The 18475-nt window shown below is 46.9% G+C and overlaps 1 protein-coding gene across 2 annotated transcripts in view; it reads left to right on the forward strand.

Annotated features, from left to right (window-relative positions):
* LOC141155097 (uncharacterized) overlaps positions 1-13712 on the forward strand; it is a 36255-nt gene extending 22543 nt beyond the window's left edge. For both annotated transcript variants that reach the window (XM_073641743.1, XM_073641744.1), the window contains exons 2-7: positions 1268-1377; positions 7130-7181; positions 11018-11127; positions 11522-12064; positions 12828-12915; positions 13529-13712. In XM_073641743.1, coding sequence (XP_073497844.1) covers positions 11079-11127; positions 11522-12064; positions 12828-12889 — 654 coding nt within the window. In that variant the 5' untranslated portion in view covers positions 1268-1377; positions 7130-7181; positions 11018-11078 and the 3' untranslated portion in view covers positions 12890-12915; positions 13529-13712. The remainder of the gene's footprint in view (positions 1-1267; positions 1378-7129; positions 7182-11017; positions 11128-11521; positions 12065-12827; positions 12916-13528) is intronic.
* Positions 13713-18475: the final 4763 nt, after the last annotated feature.

Here is an 18475-nt window from a genome sequence, read left to right on the forward strand (position 1 = left end):
TTTTATTCTTTTTTTCACAGTTTCTATGGTACCCAGGTCTGGAGGAGAGTCTCCTCTCCTCTAGACCTGGGTACCATCCGCACATTAGAACGCGTGTATTCCGCATGTCCTTATCTAGTGAAGCGGAATGCATGCGTTCTAATGCAAGTCAATGGTGGCGAAGACGCAGCACTTACGCAAAATAATTGGTAATGCTGTGGTTTTTTCCGCAATGATAATCCGCAGCGGAAATTTCTGCAGCATGTGCACAACACATGCGGATTATCATTGGGGAACATGGCAGGCCTTCTACCATGCATTTTTAAGCGTTTCTGCAGTGTTTTTGCCGCTGTGGAAACGCTTAAAAAACGCATCGTGGGCACACAGCCTTAAACTCACCTTAATGCCTAATCCAATAAAGCCAATGTCCCCAGTATCCATCGCCCGTTCCCTGGCTATTAATATCAGCCCACAGCTGTCTGTTTAGCCTTTGCTGGATAGAATTTATAGGGGGACCCTAAGTCAATTTTTTTGGAGGGTCCCCCTGTAATCTAGCTAGTAAACGCTAATAAAACAGCTGTGAGTTGTTATTAATATCCAGGGAACATCTTTGGCTAATGGCCCCTTTCCCTGGCTATTAATATAAGCCCTCAGCAGTCGCTTTTCCCTCTGCTGGTTATGAAAATGACGCGGGAGCCCACACCATTTTTTTAATTAAATTCTTCATTTTACACAGGATGTACTCAGCGGGTGCTGAATACAACTCCCATCATTGTCTCCTGCTCGCCCTGATCTCAGCGCGAGCAGGCAACAATGATGATAGTTGCCTTCAGCAACCCCTGCCTGAAATCAGTGTGAGCTGTACTGCTTTTCCCAGGCGCCGGTACGTGTCTCACAGACACACGGATGGCACACGGATGTGTAACACGGATACATGAATGTCACACGGATGTCACATACGTACATACGAATGGCACATGGACACGGACCACAGATCTCACCAGTACTGGTTTTTCCTGTACAGGAATCACAAGGATGTGTGAAGGAGGCCTCAGTCTGACAAATGCCAAGACCTTTTTATTGAACTGCAATTACACACTCATCCTATGGACAGCCGAGGTGCCAATTCTAAAATTAACAGAGATGTTTTTCTTATTTTGGAAACCCCCTTGGAAAATAAAAAAGGAAATGCCAGAATAGTTTGTATAGGACATCGTTTTAATAAATGAGCCAAATTTTCCTTACTAAATAACAAATGTAAATAGTCTGTTGGCTTCTTTTATTTCAGTAGATCCTCCTCTGAGAAATTTTGGACCAGATCACCGGATCAACTCTGACCAAGGCTAAAAATGGAATATGCAAAGAAAACCCTGATTTTCCTCACTCTCTGTGCACTAGGTAAGAGAACAATGACATGGATGATGAGACAAAAAGCTTTCAATGAGGTAGATAAAGTCCAACAACTACCCCCCTGGAGATCAGTTGATCATGGAGGTATCTTTTTTATCATACCAGTTCCAGTGGCTGTCGGGTGATGATGGGCTGCAAGGGAGTCTTCTGGCTGGCACGGTCCTTCCTTCTTAGGTGGCACGGTCCACAGTCTCTGCACCACCTCTCGATGGCTCCTCTCATGCCTACCCAGTAGAACCGTTCACGCAACAAGAACTCCAGCTTCTTCCACCCGAAATGTCCTGCTCCGTTGTGGTACGCCTCCAGAATCATAGCCGCGTCTCGTCTGGGGACCACTACCTGCCAGGTCAACTCATGTGTTCGAGAGTTAACCATTCTCCGGCACAACTTCTCCCTGTAGAGGAACAGCCTACTTTTCTCCTTCCACAGTTGCTTAGTCTCCTCTGGGTCCAGACTGGCATCGGCTTGGGTCAGCATTTCCTTCACCAGACGGACTGCGGGATCACTGTCTTGCGTCTCCGCCCAGTTGTAGTGGGGCAAGGGATTGAACATCACGGAGCGCCTGTCCTTCACACGGTGGGAATACAGGGTAATCCCATGACGGTGGAACGCAGGGAGCTCAACTTCTTCCAGATCTTCTGGATCTTCCCCTACATCCGGTAAGTTCGGCATTCTAGACAGGGCATCCGCGTTGGCATTGGAGCGTCCTGCCCGGTATTTCATGGTGAATTCAAAGTTGGACAGGCGAGCCATCCATCTCTGTTCCAGAGCACCGAGCCTTGCAGTGTCCAGGTGTGTCAACGGGTTGTTATCCGTGTACACGATGAATTTGGAGGAGGCAAGGTAATGCTTGAAACGTTCGGTCACTGCCCACACTACTGCCAGGAACTCCAGCTTGAATGAGCTATAATTCTCAGGGTTCCTCTCGGTGGGTCGTAGCTTTCGGCTAGCGTAAGCGATTACCCGTTCTTTTCCTTGCTGGATCTGGGACAGCACGGCTCCTAGCCCGATGTTGCTTGCGTCCGTGTGGAGGATAAAGGGCTGGCTGTAGTCTGGATATGCCAGGATTTCATCCCCCGTGAGGGCCATCTTCAGCTGGCAGAAGGACTCCTCTTCCAGCTTTTCCCACCTAAAGGGCGGCTTCTGGTTTTTGGCTTTCCGAGATTGACCTATCAGGATGTCCTGCATAGGGGCTGCCATTTTGGTGAAACCGGGAATGAATCTTCGGTAGTAGCCTACCAACCCGAGGAACTGCCGCACTTCCTTTATGCTGGAGGGTCTTGGCCAGTCCTTAATCACGGTGATCTTATCAGGGTCAGGAGCCACTCCGTCAGCACTCACCACGTGTCCCAGGTATTGCACCTTTGGTTTCAGGAGGTGACACTTGGAGGGCTTCACCTTTAGGCCGTAGTTTGCCAGAGCTTCGAACACTTCTGCCAGGTGCTTCAGGTGGTCCTCGTAGGTCTTGGAATAGACGATGACATCGTCCAGGTATAACAGGACCGTCTCGAAGTTCCGGTGTCCCAGACAGCATTCCATCAACCGTTGGAAGGTTCCTGGTGCGTTGCAGAGCCCGAACGGCATACAGTTAAATTCGCTGAGACCCATCGGGGTGGTGAATGCGGTCTTCTCCCGGTCTGCCTCTGCTACAGGAACCTGCCAGTACCCGCTAGTGAGATCCAAAGTAGAGAAGAAGTTAGCAGATTTTAATGCAGCTAAGGACTCTTCTATCCTTGGTAACGGGTACGCATCTTTGTGTGTGATACGGTTGACCTTCCTGTAGTCTACACACATTCTCATAGTGTTGTCCTTCTTTTTCACTAAGACTAGTGGAGCTGCCCAGGGGCTACAGCTGTCCCTGATTACCCCAGCCTCCTTCATGTCTCTAAGCATCCCCTTGGCGTGTTGGTAGTGTGCAGGGGGTACGGGTCGGTATCTCTCCTTTATGGGAGGATGGTCTCCCGTGGGGATGTGGTGTTCTACCCCCTTTACTCGCCCGAAGTCTAACGGGTGTTTACTAAACACTCTCTCGTACTCTTGAACCACCCGATAGACTCCTTGTTTCTGGTGTGAGGGAGTGGAGTCAGTACCCAGATGTAGTTGCTGACACCAGTCCTCCATTGGTTTCTTAGAGCCGTTACCTTCCTCTGGTTGAGATGGAGGCAAGGGTTCCACGGCCTGTACAGAATTCTGGTTTATGGTGAACAATTTAGCTAGCGTGGCATACCGGGGCAGGTGTACTTCTCTCTCACCGATATTTATGATGCGAACAGGCACCCTCCCATGGCATACATCGACCACCCCCCGTGCTGTCAAAATGGTGGGCCTACTATCTGAGTAGACGGGTTCTACCATTGCTTGGTAGTCTCTACCTCTTAGACCAATAGCTGCCCGGCACCAAATCATCATCTCACTTTTTGGGGGCATGGCAATAGGGAACGGGTCACACATTCTCACGCTACCTATCTCACCACCAGATAGTTCCACCTGTTGCCGCTTCATCAGTGCCCGGATCTCTTTTTGGAGCACACGCTGCTGGCCGGAACTGGCGTTCTTGGCCACCTGCTGTAAAATGAGAATAACCTCTGCAAGACAATTTTCAATTACATTGGTTCCCAGGGTGATTCTAGGGTGACTCTCATGACGGTCGATGTCCACTATAATCAGTCCTTGTGCCGCTAGTTCGACTTTACCAATTTTAATGGTCACCTCCTTGAATCCCACCTGCGGCACGGGCTGACCATTGCTGGCGATGATACTCAAGTCGTCGTCTGGGTAGCGGGTTATATCCGAGTCATTCCAGTACTGCTTGAAGAGCACGTACGGGATGGTGGTGACCTGTGACCCAGTGTCTAGTAGGGCACTCATAGGAATGCCATCCAGTACCACAGGCAAGATTGGACGTCCCCCTACGTATTTATCACGCCAGTTTGATGGGCCTGATGGTCTTATGCCTGGGGGTTGGCCCTCTACCCCCAGGTTGTGCCCGTTTAAATGACAGTACCTTGCCACATGTCCGGGTTGATTGCAGCGGCGGCAAATAGGTCGTCCGTCCTCGTTGTATCGATCGCTGGGTCTTCCTCTGGCCGGTGGGGTCCTCCTTGGTCGGCGCCACGGGATGTCCTCCGGTCCGGATGCCAGCTCGATCTTCCCTGCAGTAGAAACCTGTAAAGACTGCACAGTTCTGGTTAGCGCGGCAACGCTTTTAGTTAGCTCTTGGACCTGATGGTGCAGGTCTGTAGCCGGGTCACTGTTTAAAGCCTGCACATCAGCTCCCACAGGCCCTGCAGACAAGGGCGCCGTCTCCTGGTGATAAGTGATAGCAGGGCGCCTGTGGGTCACAGCGCCACCTGGTGCTGGTTCTCGGAGCACCCGGATGGCTCTGTCCTTGAACTGTGCAAAGTCCAGGTCAGGGTCCTGTAAGGCCATTGCCCCCAACTGGGTTCGGTGGGCATTGCACAGTAGACCCTCAATGAATTGTTCAGTCAACAGCTTATCTTCATTTCCCACGCTGTCAGGGTCTGCCTGCTTAATGGCTCTCAGGACCTCTTGTAGGTTTAGAGCATAGTCTCTTATACTCTCATGTGCCCGTTGTTTGCACCCATAAAATCTTAGTTTTATTTCGGCTGAGGTGCGGGTGTCAAATGTGTCTTTCAGCCGGGTTAGTATGTCTCTGACAGTCCTCTTCCTCCCAGGTGGCCAGGACTTTACCTCCCTTTGGGCTGCCCCGATTAATTGGGCCACCAGGATGCTCACTTTTTGCGCCTCCGTGAGGGGATACACCTGCAAGAGGCTATCCAGCCTTTCTCTGAAGTCATTTAGGGTATGTGACTCCCCTGAGTACTGGGGTAGCCAGGCTGCGCCCGGGATATAGGGCATGGTGAAAGGCATGACCGCAGCAGCGGTGGCGCTGGCGGCGGCTGTGGCGGTGAAGCTCTCCTCCGTATCCGACATTCTCCTCCCCCCTAGTGGACCGTGGCCTACCTTGCGATGATCCTCTTCCGTAGGCCGCAGCTCCGCAGTGGATCGTCAGGTTTGAGGACCTTCCGTCGCGCTCCTGTGACGTCGGCGTCTGCTGGGCTCCTTCCAGGACCTTACGCAACGTCCGGACGTGAGGCGGGGCTTCAGTTCTCGCGGGCTTTCGGAGTCCACGCCCCTCTTCTTCCCACGCGGCGCCCTCAAGATGGCGTCCAATGGCGGGAAAACTCCACGGATGGCGGGAATCGGCTCCAGATGGCGGGAAACGACTCCAGACGGCGGAAAACTTCACCACAGGTAAGTATAAAAGTCTCTTTTTTCAGGCACGCAGTACCCGGTGGTTGCGGGCACGTAATCCTGCCGACTACGCCAAAGTTGACGCGCCTCCTGGGCCAGTGTTGTAGTGCGGCGCGCGGGGAATACCCGGAGCCGGATCCGATGGGGGTAGTAGTCTTCGTGTGGCGGTGACCCGGTCCGTGCCCAGGGTGGTCAAACTAAGTGGCAGTTATTGGTATGATGGTATTAGTGTCCGACTACGCCACCCGTTGAATGCGGCTATGAAGCCGCCGCTGCAGGGCAGTCCGCTGAGGCCGGTGGTACGGATGTGCAGCGTGGATGGTATAACCCCCAACGGGAGGGGTATGGCCTCAGGGCAGAGGATGAGGTTGATGTTGGGAGTGATGGTGTGGATGTCCCAGCACTAATGGTGCGACAAGGAAGCACGGAGACGCGAGGGTACAGTTCAGGGTCTTTACTGATGGTACAAGGCAAATTCCCCCGGGAGTACTGGCTAGTAGTTGGGGCCTGGTTAGTCTGCGAGTAAGCCGGAGTTCCCCTGGCCAGGTGGAGTTGTAGGCCTTCCCGTTAGTCTGTACCCTTCCTGGCTACCCTGCTTTCGGCGGTTACAAGTAGCCTACGTCCCTGGGTATACCGTGTGGTGCTCACCCGTATGGCTGGTGACCTGGGGCCTCCTGTTAGCCTCCGCTCCGGGATGGCGGTGCTGGTCCCTTCGTTGTGACTGAGCCTCCGGGCTTTTATGGCCAGAGGACCTGGAATCCCCTGCCGGATGGATTCTGCTGCTGGGTATATCTTAGTCCCCACAGCCTCGGACTCCTGTGTCCGGTTTTTGTACCTTCTCCCAGGGCGAGCTCTGCACAGCTCCAGCCCCTGGCGCTTCTCCTTGGCTCCTACAGAGCTCCTGATGTCTATCTGTCCCTGTTTCTGCGTGTCCAGACCAGACTCCGTCTCTGTCTGGAACTCCTCTCTCTAACCCTGCCTCAGCCCCAGTTTATATAGGGGAAGTTCTTCCCCTCCCAGGACTGGGCAGGAGGTGTGGCATGCTTAGGATTCCTGCCCAGGAGACCTCCCACCTGCTCACAGACGTAATACTGCTATTACTGTGGAAACCAGACCCCTGGGGTGCCACACTTGCCCTTAGTACCACTTTGTGTGTGTACTTATACAGATACTGGCTGGTGACCGGCTCATGTAGCATTATTAGAATACCCTATTTACTATATTGATGGCTGGACCATACAATACAAACACTTTTTACCATTTACCTTTTTGTGTCCCCTATTTCCTCATAGATTGTAAACTTGCGAGCAGGGCCCTCACTGCTCTTGGTATCTGTTAAATTATTTGTTTACTCTGTTTTGTCTTTATTGTCTGTACAAGTCGCCTCTGTAATGTAAAGTGCTGTAGAATATGTTGGCGCTATAGAAATAAAAATTATTAATATCATGATTATTTTTGCCCACAGTCTCTGAAGCTTCCTTTTTCTAGCCTCACTAGAATACAGGACAATCTTCACAGTAAGTCCCACTCTCTTGATGGCTTCCTTCCTTGTCCCTTTCACAGACACACCATACTTGCACCTCAAGCCATGACCCCTGTGGTGATTTACTCTTCATAGTCACTTTTGGGTCACAACTCTCCTCGCCTAGACTTTTACTTTTCCGTTATTTCAGGTGGCAGACACTCGCCTGTCACTGTTCCTGCAGTGTTCAGTTTCTTCTCACTGTTCCACATGACTCCACCTAGAGTTGATTGCAGAGGTAATATCTCCTCTGTAACACACCATATTTAAAAGTGTCCTTTACCCATTTATACATCATATAGGGTAGCTTGTATCTGTTCTGTGTCCCCTGCAACTGACTTTGAGAGTCTGAAAATCATCCCCCAAAATCTGAATGCCCTGTCTCAAACCAGATAACACACACTTAATAATAATCTTTTTATTTATATAGCGCCAACATATTCCACAGCACTTTACAATTCAGACAATTTACAGACATTATGAGCACTGTCCCCATTGGGGCTCACAATCTACATTCCCTATCAGTATGTCTTTGGAGTGTGGGAGGAAACCGGAGAACCCGGAGGAAACCCACGCAAACACGGGGAGAACATACAAACTCCTTGCTGATGTTGTCCTTGGTGGGATTTGAACCCAGGAACCCAACAATGCAGCTAACCACTGAGCCACCGTGCTGCCCTAACTCTCCAGGTTGCTAGGGTTTGACATGACTAAGCAACTTTTCCTAACCTCACATGTACTCTCATACAAGGAAAATTGTATTCAGCATAAACAAGTGTACTAAGCATAAGTACGGGTGGGAGGCTGAAAGCATACACCCTAACTTTTTATAACAAACTAAGAAAAGCTCTCACCTCCATAAAGCTAACATTTTCCCTCTCTGCACTACTTGAAACATTTCTTTTTTTTGGCTCTTTTGGTCCTCGCCACTCTGGGGAACCCTGTCTTGTCTTGGTAATAGCGCACAACTATAGCCGTATGCTCAACCACACTCTGCACTCAGCTAACCCCACTTATTAAGTCACTTTAGACCCTTCCAGTACATGCTAATTACATTTTCTGCAGAATGGATGTGCGCATATTTCAGGTTTTTCACATAGATCGTGTGTCCGTGTGAAAAAAACAACAGATATGTCCATTTTTTATGCACAGCACGGATGAAATTCATGCTGCACACTGATGACACACAGATGTCATCCATGTGTCATCAGCGTGACATGTATCGGCGCCTGGGAAAAAGCGGTACAGTTTGCTTTGATCCCAGGCACTGGCTGCTGAAGGCAGCTCTCATCATTTTCGACTGCTCGCGCTGAGATCAGCGCAAGCAGGAGACAATGATGGAAGTTGTATTCAGCACCCGCTGAGCACATCCTGTGTAAAATGAAGAGTTAAATAAAAAACTGAAGTGGGCTCCCACTGATTATTGATAACCATTAGAGGGAAATCCGCCTGCTGGAGTCTAATATTACTAGCCAGGGAAAGGGCCATTAGTCAGAAATGTTCCCTGGCTATTAATAATAGCTCACAGCTGTTTGATTAGCATTTACTGGCTAGTTTACAGGGGGACCCCCCAAAAAACTTGATGTCGGGTTCCCCTATAAATTCTAACCAGCAAAGGCTAAACAGATAGCTGTGGGCTGATATTAACAGTCAGGGAAGGGGCCATGGATACTAGCCCCTTCCGAGACTAATAACATCAGCTTTCAGCAGCCTCAGAAATGCCACATCAATAAGTGCCAATTCTGGTGCTTAGCCTCGGCACTTCCCACTTTCCTTGATGCGGTGTCAAGTGGGATTATAGGGTTTGGGTACATGTCAGCCTTGTATTGGCAGCTCACATGAAGTCCAGGGGTTAGTAATGAAGAGGTGTCTATAAGATGCCCCATTACTAACCCCATAGCAAGTTTGGAAAAAAATACACAGCCTGAATACAATCCTTTATTTGAAATAAAAGTCCATACCTTGTTTTACAGATTTATTTTAAAATAAAAAACACAGTTATACTCACCTTAATGCCTAATCCATTGAAGCCAATGTCCCCTGTAAAAGAACAAAAATAAAAAAGCAAACTTAGGCTATGTACCCACGATGCAGAAATGCTCAGGATTTTTTCCTGAGCATTTCTGCATCTCCCTGGCAGAAAAAAACGCATGCGCATTGTACATGCGTTTTCCTGCCAGGGACATGCGGAAGTGAAGCGTTCTTCACTTGCATTTCCGCATGCGAGTTGACAAGCGATTTTAGCATCACTTGGAAAGTGCTTGTCATCTTGGTCACACTATATAAATCCATGCATCGGCATGGATTTATATAGTGTGACCGTAAAGAATGGTTAAAAATAAAAAAATAAATATATAGTTACCCTCTGATGGCCCCCGGAGTTTTGCTTCGCTTCGTCCTGGATGCCGGCAGCTGTACACTGAAGGACCTGCCGACATCAGCGTTGCGTGACCCGTCACATGACTATGATGTCAGCGCAGGTTCTTCAGTCCATCGCGATCTGCCGGCATGAGAGGAGTACACCGGGGGCCATCAGAAGGTAAATATATAATCTTTATTTTTTATTTTATTCTTTTTTTCACAGTTTCTATGGTACCCAGGTCTGGAGGAGAGTCTCCTCTCCTCTAGACCTGGGTACCATCCGCACATTAGAACGCGTGTATTCCGCATGTCCTTATCTAGTGAAGCGGAATGCATGCGTTCTAATGCAAGTCAATGGTGGCGAAGACGCAGCACTTACGCAAAATAATTGGTAATGCTGTGGTTTTTTCCGCAATGATAATCCGCAGCGGAAATTTCTGCAGCATGTGCACAACACATGCGGATTATCATTGGGGAACATGGCAGGCCTTCTACCATGCATTTTTAAGCGTTTCTGCAGTGTTTTTGCCGCTGTGGAAACGCTTAAAAAACGCATCGTGGGCACACAGCCTTAAACTCACCTTAATGCCTAATCCAATAAAGCCAATGTCCCCAGTATCCATCGCCCGTTCCCTGGCTATTAATATCAGCCCACAGCTGTCTGTTTAGCCTTTGCTGGATAGAATTTATAGGGGGACCCTAAGTCAATTTTTTTGGAGGGTCCCCCTGTAATCTAGCTAGTAAACGCTAATAAAACAGCTGTGAGTTGTTATTAATATCCAGGGAACATCTTTGGCTAATGGCCCCTTTCCCTGGCTATTAATATAAGCCCTCAGCAGTCGCTTTTCCCTCTGCTGGTTATGAAAATGACGCGGGAGCCCACACCATTTTTTTAATTAAATTCTTCATTTTACACAGGATGTACTCAGCGGGTGCTGAATACAACTCCCATCATTGTCTCCTGCTCGCCCTGATCTCAGCGCGAGCAGGCAACAATGATGATAGTTGCCTTCAGCAACCCCTGCCTGAAATCAGTGTGAGCTGTACTGCTTTTCCCAGGCGCCGGTACGTGTCTCACAGACACACGGATGGCACACGGATGTGTAACACGGATACATGAATGTCACACGGATGTCACATACGTACATACGAATGGCACATGGACACGGACCACAGATCTCACCAGTACTGGTTTTTCCTGTACAGGAATCACAAGGATGTGTGAAGGAGGCCTCAGTCTGACAAATGCCAAGACCTTTTTATTGAACTGCAATTACACACTCATCCTATGGACAGCCGAGGTGCCAATTCTAAAATTAACAGAGATGTTTTTCTTATTTTGGAAACCCCCTTGGAAAATAAAAAAGGAAATGCCAGAATAGTTTGTATAGGACATCGTTTTAATAAATGAGCCAAATTTTCCTTACTAAATAACAAATGTAAATAGTCTGTTGGCTTCTTTTATTTCAGTAGATCCTCCTCTGAGAAATTTTGGACCAGATCACCGGATCAACTCTGACCAAGGCTAAAAATGGAATATGCAAAGAAAACCCTGATTTTCCTCACTCTCTGTGCACTAGGTAAGAGAACAATGACATGGATGATGAGACAAAAAGCTTTCAATGAGGTAGATAAAGTCCAACAACTACCCCCCTGGAGATCAGTTGATCATGGAGGTATCTTTTTTATCATGAAAGATAACCCCTTTAATGATATGTACAACCTTTCTTACACTTTGAAGTAATTGTACACCAAGGGTCTTGGGTTATAGCACCTTGATGATTACTGGCAGGAGAACCACAGCTGCCAGATTCGGAGAAAATTCCATCCCAGCATTAACCTGTTTCTACTTACTTCCACATGGAGGACCATTATTGATATAGCCCTAATGTCATGTGATTGAGGTTCTTCACGTGAAATCGGCTTTATGGAGTTATTGCTCCTCAGTTCAAATTATTTCTATTTCTATTGCAGTTGGAGCCGAACAGGTCCAAAGCAATCTAGAAATTTTGATTTCTGTCCCGTCAACCCACATTGGAGACACAGAGATTGTGTCAGCCGGTACATCTCTCTCAAGCACTATAAGGTGCACCATTGTTGTAGGGAAGAACCAAACCAAGTGCATCAGTTCCACCGATCCAAGCTGCAGCAACGCAATCAAAGAGCCAAAAGCCGATCTGTCTTTGTCTTTCACCCCAGTTGGAAGTAATGTTCCTGCTTTTACCTATTCCTTGTTGTCCATTAGTGAATCATATCAATTTGACATCAATGTTGACGCAAAAGTCAGTGTCAACCCCCAGAAAATTACCAGCGGAAGTGGTAACAGCGACCAATTCAGAGTCATTCTTAATATTGGGTATAATAGTGCCACCAGCTCAATGGGGGGCTCACTCAGCTCAGGAAAAGCCTCTTCAACATTATTTCGATTTAACGCTTTATATCAGACACCTGTTACTGACACAAAACCAGACGAAAATGGACAAGGAAATGGACAAGGAAATGGACAATCCACCCTGCGTGAGTACTTTGTAAAAAAAATATATGCAAATAATCATACAAAATATGACTGTATACAGTATGTAATAAAGGAAGAAGAATGGATGATTATATTACCTCTAGTACCTAAACGGGCTGTCAAGAATTTTGATATTGATGGCTTATTCTGGGGATAAGGGGGTACAACACCTGGCACCCTCAGCGATTGGTGGTCACAAAGTCCCATGATGGCCTGAAGAACACGAGTATGGAGCTGGAACAGCACTGTGTAGTAGCCATTCATTGGTACTGCAGATCAGCTACTACACGGTGTACGGAGCTGTGTTTTTATGGCCATGACGGGACATCGTAACTATTGACCACTTAGGGGTGCCAGGTGTTGTACTCCCAATGATCCTAAGGATAGGCCATCAATATCGAATTTCCAAACAACCCCTAAAGGGGTTTTCCTGGGTCACAGTATGGATGGTTTATTCTTAGAGTAATCTGAATCTGAAATCTAGAGGCCTTCAGATCCTCTTATTGCTCACCAAGCACGGCTCCATACATTTGCTATTGGCTGTGCCTGGTCTTACAGCTCAGTCCTGTTCACTTGTATAGGACTGGACCTCAGTGAGCTGTAATACCAGACACAGATATGCTAAAAAAAAATGGGTGGGCAGCATCCAAAACACAAAATGGAGTACAAGCCTACCATGTACAGAAAATGAGCACATCACTGCCAAGGAACTGAATCCGGGGTGTAACTTAGATTGTAAGGAGTAATGGTTTTATTTCCTTCCAGGCTGTGGTCCGTTGAGCGCTCTCATAGTCCTGGCTCTGCTTCCAGCTTTATTTCTTAAATGATGCTCAAGAGAGACTGATGGCAACAAGTAAGTTCTAAGAAATCAGAAACTCTAAAATACCCACAGGTCCGAGCTGCACCTCTTCTCAACCCTGAGAAGTCAGGAGATCACACTGACTATGGGAACAGGAGCTCTCAGGAGCCTGAAGACTCAGAGCCGAGACCCATAAAAAAACTTTAGTTACACCATTTTTAATTTTGGGGTCTCATTTTATTGCAGGCATTCTCTCTTTAGTGTAGGTCCCTAGGTTAGAAATAACTTATTAAAGAGATTGTCCAGTAATGATAGATAATAGATAGATAATAGATAGATAGATAGATAATAGATAGATAGATAATAGATAGATAGATAATAGATAGATAGATAGATAGATGGATGATAGATAGATAGATAGATAATAGATAGATGATAGATAGATAGATAATAGATAGATAGATAGATGATAGACAGATAGATAGATAGATAATAGATAGATGATAGATAGATAGATAGATAGATAATAGATAGATAGATGATAGATAGATAGATAGATAATAGATAGATAGATGAAGGTACTTAGCACATAAATCGGCAGTAGTACAGTCTATTAAATATTTTTTTCTCCTTCTTTTGCAACTATAATGTTTTTCTCTCTTTGCAGATTTCCTTGCGATCTCAAACAAATTACTAGCCCTTCTATGATCCGTGAAACATCTGAAAAAAGTTAACAGGAAAGGAATAGGGGATTAAGCGATTACCTATTTTCAGCATAAGATGAAAATTTTTATTTGTCTACCTGTGTATATATGCCAATATATTTAATAAAGTCAGATCTGGTTTATCTAGATATGTGGTCAGTGATTATGTCAAGGTGTCATGACATTATATAAAAATAACTACATTTATACCCATACATCAGATATATCTGACACAGATATCATCTGTCTGATGCTAGATGTCCTATAAACAACATTCATGACCTATCCATATGTTACACGCACGCCGCTAGGTTCAGATAGGGTGAGACAGGTTTCATGAATTCTTTGGAATCCTGGGGGAACCGTTACTCAGGGCGACCATAGGCTGCAGCTTCTCTCAGGCACAGGAAGGCACAGGATAGATTCAATTGCTGACCAGACACATCTGACAAGAGTCTTTTTCAACAATTTAACAGTGGAATTGAATCTGAAGCACGGCCAGTGCAATTCAGGGATATTACAGCAGCAATCTTCATTACAGTACAGTTTAATAAAGGAGGCACAGTAACGTCAGTCTCTTCAGTAGCATAATTCAGCACAGATTAGATCTCTTAGCAGTACACTTCTATGCATACACAACCACAGGCTTTTTCTTCACAAGGACTCAATAGTACACAGCATTCTTTATCCTGCATGGAGATAGAGGGGGGGGGGGGGGTTTGACGAGGGAAATGATCCCTGTGACACAATTCCTTCCAGTCCATATCTTCCTGCCCGATAACACTCTGCACTGTTCGTTCAGGGAGTTTATCTGACCTGTGTTTAGTTTTTCTCCTGATCTGAATCCTGTTCATTTGCCTTCTGTCAGATCCAGATAACACACCACCTTTATCTTTGGCTTCAGCCAGACTAATAAACAAGTTCCCCACAATCCCCCTGGGGCTCTGCTAAAACACTCCCTGTATCATGTGACAGTGTTAACCCTTCTAGTTGCTGGATGCTTCTGAAGCACAACACTGCCTGTCCCCTGTGCTTGTGTTATTTGTAACAGTTTGCTGAATGCTTTTGTAGCAACAGCACTACTTCTGCATGTCACATGTTCCTCTGACATCTTTATATGTTCTGCTACTGTTCTCAAATCTTCACAGGTTAACTGAAGAAGCAGCTCACTAATTCTGTCCATTTGTATTTCCACATCCATTGCTGCTAGTGAGTTTTCTTTAGGGCTGGTTCCCTTTAACTGGTGTAGCAGAGTTGAGTTGAGGTGCTGTGCTGCTGTGTTTTTCCAGACACTTTTCCTCTTCTCCCTCTACACGCTAATTCCCGCTCAGGACTCCCCGTATGGGCCACCAATGTTACACGCACACCGCTAGGTTCAGATAGGGCAAGACGGATTTCATGAATTCTTTGGAATCCTGGGGGAACCGTTACTCAGGGCGACCAAAGGCTGCAGTAACTCTCAGGCACACGATAGATTCAATTGCTGACCAGACATATCTGACAAGAGTCTTTTTCAACAGTCAAGCAGTGGAATTTAATCTGAAGAATGGCCAGTGCAATTCAGGGATATTACAGCAGCAATCTTCATTACAGTACAGTTTAATAAAGCAGGCACAGGAACGTCAGTCTCTTCAGTAGCATAATTCAGCACAGATTAGATCTCTTAGCAGAACACTTCTATGCATACACAACCACAGGCTCTTCCTTCACAAGGACACAATAGTACACAGCATTCTTTATCCTGCATGGAGATGGAGCTGGGAGGATTTTATGAGGGAAATGATCCCTGTGACACAATTCCTTCCAGTCCTTATCTTCCTGCCCCATAATACTCTGCACTGTTAGTTCAGGGAATTTATCTGACCTGTGTTTATTTTCTCTCCTGATCTGAATCCTGTTCAGTTGCCTTCTGTCAGATCCAGATAACACACCACCTTTCTCTTCGGCTTCAGCCAGACTAATAAACAAGTTCCCCACAATCCCCCTGGGGCTCTGCTAAAACACTCCCTGTCCCTTGTGACTGTGTTAACCCCTCTAGTTGCTTGATGCTTTTGATGCAACAGAACTACTTCTGCATGTCACACATAGGATGATGACAAATGTATAATTGCTTGGGATCAGGATGCTGGAATCCAATTATCCTGAGTACATCAGGGGAAGAGTAAAGTTACATGTGTGAATGGAGCAGTAATGAGCATGTGCAACCACACTCCTGTGGACAGTGAATGGAGCAGTGATCACACATGCTCACTAATGCTCGATTTACACAGGAGCACTGTTCTTGTGATTGGGTGAGATCCCAGAGGCCTGTCACAACAATTATATATTTATTACTGGTGATGAGCGAGCACTAAAATACTTGAGTGTCCGGTAATCGAATCAAGCAGATCGGACGCTCGGACGGGCTCGACTCAAAGCATCAAACATTTTACAATTGTAATCTATTATGAGAAAAAAATCAAAACTATTTCCATAAATTCCCCTACAAATGCTTTTCATTAAATATATTAAAAATACCTCCACATAACTGTGGCGCCCCTGCGGGTTCAGTCGCCACAGAGGTACTGCATCTCACCCAGAGGTGTGGCATCTCACTCTCAGGTAAGGATAGAGTGCTGCCCGGGACCCTAACACCTGCATCCAACATTACACTACTCCAGACCAGGTGGAAGGGCAAGATGTGCCGTGCTTCCTGCTGAGCCCTGACCCTGGTTGGAGTGTGGGGGGGGACCAAAGTAGGGGGAACCATGTAGTGGGTATGGGTGGAGGATGTAGATCAGGGGAGGACTTGTTAGAAGTGATATCAAAGAGGGAAGCATCTTAGAAAGACAAGGCAGTCTGAGATGAGAAGTAGTGGGAGCAGGAGCTCTGCAGGAGCTCTGCTCGGGAGGTGGGCCTAGCAGAGAGGCCCAAGACTGAGAAGGAGAGGAGGAAGGAAAGAGGAGCAGGAGAAAGGCTCCAGGAACGTGAAAGGGATCCCAGGGGTATGGGCAGTGCTGGAGGCCACCCGTACGCCCAAATCTGCCAGGCGGTGGAGGGATCAAGCCACAGAAGGGACCTGCCCCTAATCAGTGAAAATTACAAAGTTCAACTGGAAATCGGAGGCTTCTGTACTTTTAGGGTGCAGTTGCCACCTCCACACTCAAGTCGTCAAAAGGGTAACCACATAGGATCCAGGGAACTCCAGGTTGCCCAGAAAGATCTGAGGATACCGGCTTGGGACATTGTTTGGCGAGGCGCAAGGCAAGAAGGGTGAGGGCCTGCGCAGAAAGACGGCTGAGAAGGTCATATAGAATGGGGTCCTGTTAGGCACTCTTGAAACACCTGGGAGTTTGCTGAACCCCTGCCCGGTGAATGCAGCACGACGTGGGAAGTTATAATCTGCAGTTGTAACCAGGAGCAAAGAGAGAACTGTGAGTAAACTCTGAGGACTGCACCCCACTGTCTCTGTGAAGTTACTGCTGCGCCATCACCCCCTGCACTACACAGCAACATCTTTAACATCTACACTGCCCTGGAGCTAAGCTCTACCTGTGGAGAGCTAAATCAACTCTGCTGCATTCACACCAGCTCCAGAGGTTCTGCACCGCAGCGACGGCTCCCTTTAGCCGCATACCACAGGTGACTTCACGAACTGTATATAAGAATTGTAATTCCCCTGTAAATATTCCCCTTTTGATTGATCGCCCTGGGTCACGGACCGGACCACCGCCACTGTGACATCTCCCCTAGCAATGACTGGCCCGGCACCAAGTACCTCACGGCCCAGGGGATGCGTCATAACCACAACACAAAAATAGAATATATAAAGTGCTAAATAAAATTTTCCTTTAACTGATGATCAATACATGGAACGGGGAAAGAAATTTAATAGTGATGCTTGAACGTGCTCGGATAAGGGGTTATCCGAGGACGCTCGGGTACTTATCTTCAGCGTGCTCGAAAAGTATATTCGAGTCCCCGCAGCTGCATGTGTCGCGGCTGTTAGACACATGCAGGGATTGCCTGTTTGTTAGATACACGGGCATTCTCCACATGTGTAGTGGCTGTGTATCATATCATAAATATGTCACATCTAATCTCCATTATTTTTTACCTTGAATTTAGTAGTTTTACGAACCCCTTCTATAAGGTTTGCCAAAATTACAAAATGGTCAAAAAGTGGGTATATATTAGATGATGTGACTTATTACTGCAATCTACACAGGTGTACTCAAAAAATCAATATAGAATTACGCAATTATTTCCAAAACATAAGTAGAGATTGCTATGATAGTCATAAACTGAAAGTATGCACTCAATAAAGTGACTAAGTGCTTCAATCTGACCAAGTCAATAATCATATTCACATAAGGGACAATACATGTGTTAAAATCTGAGGTTGTGGGTTGTAATAATCACCTAGGCAGGTTAACAATGTAACTGTTTTTTATTCCTTACGTCCATGGTCTTACAGCAATACCGGGTAGATGGTCACAATACAATGTCCTCAGTCCACAAGATCCCAACCCGGGATCGATAGTTCCACTGTCCCGTACCAGGTGATACCCACTGTCTCCCAACTTTTGGTTGGCCCACAGCTATTCGCATCTCCCGCCGGTATAGTCTGCAGTCACAGTCTACGTTCCTCCATACGACAGATATCACGTAGCACGTGAATCCCACTCCAGCCAGCAACAACAGTCCTTAAGATAGTTCCTCACATCCAGACAATGGATATCACGACCGTAGCATGTGTATCAAGCTCTAGCGGGCAACAACAGTCCTTAAGATAGTCCAGTCCCAACCAGGGTTCTCCAAACGTCTTTGTGGTTTCAGTGATGAGCAGAGGAGCAGACCTGTATTCCACATGATGGAGCCATAGTTCCTTGGGCTATTCCTCTCGAGAGTGCCTCTCTAGAGGGAGCCAG

Source organism: Phyllobates terribilis, unplaced genomic scaffold (genome assembly GCF_046119375.1).
Source record: "Phyllobates terribilis strain yellow unplaced genomic scaffold, ASM4611937v1 Scaffold_7__3_contigs__length_470593459, whole genome shotgun sequence".
NCBI classification, from domain to species: Eukaryota; Metazoa; Chordata; class Amphibia; order Anura; family Dendrobatidae; genus Phyllobates; species Phyllobates terribilis.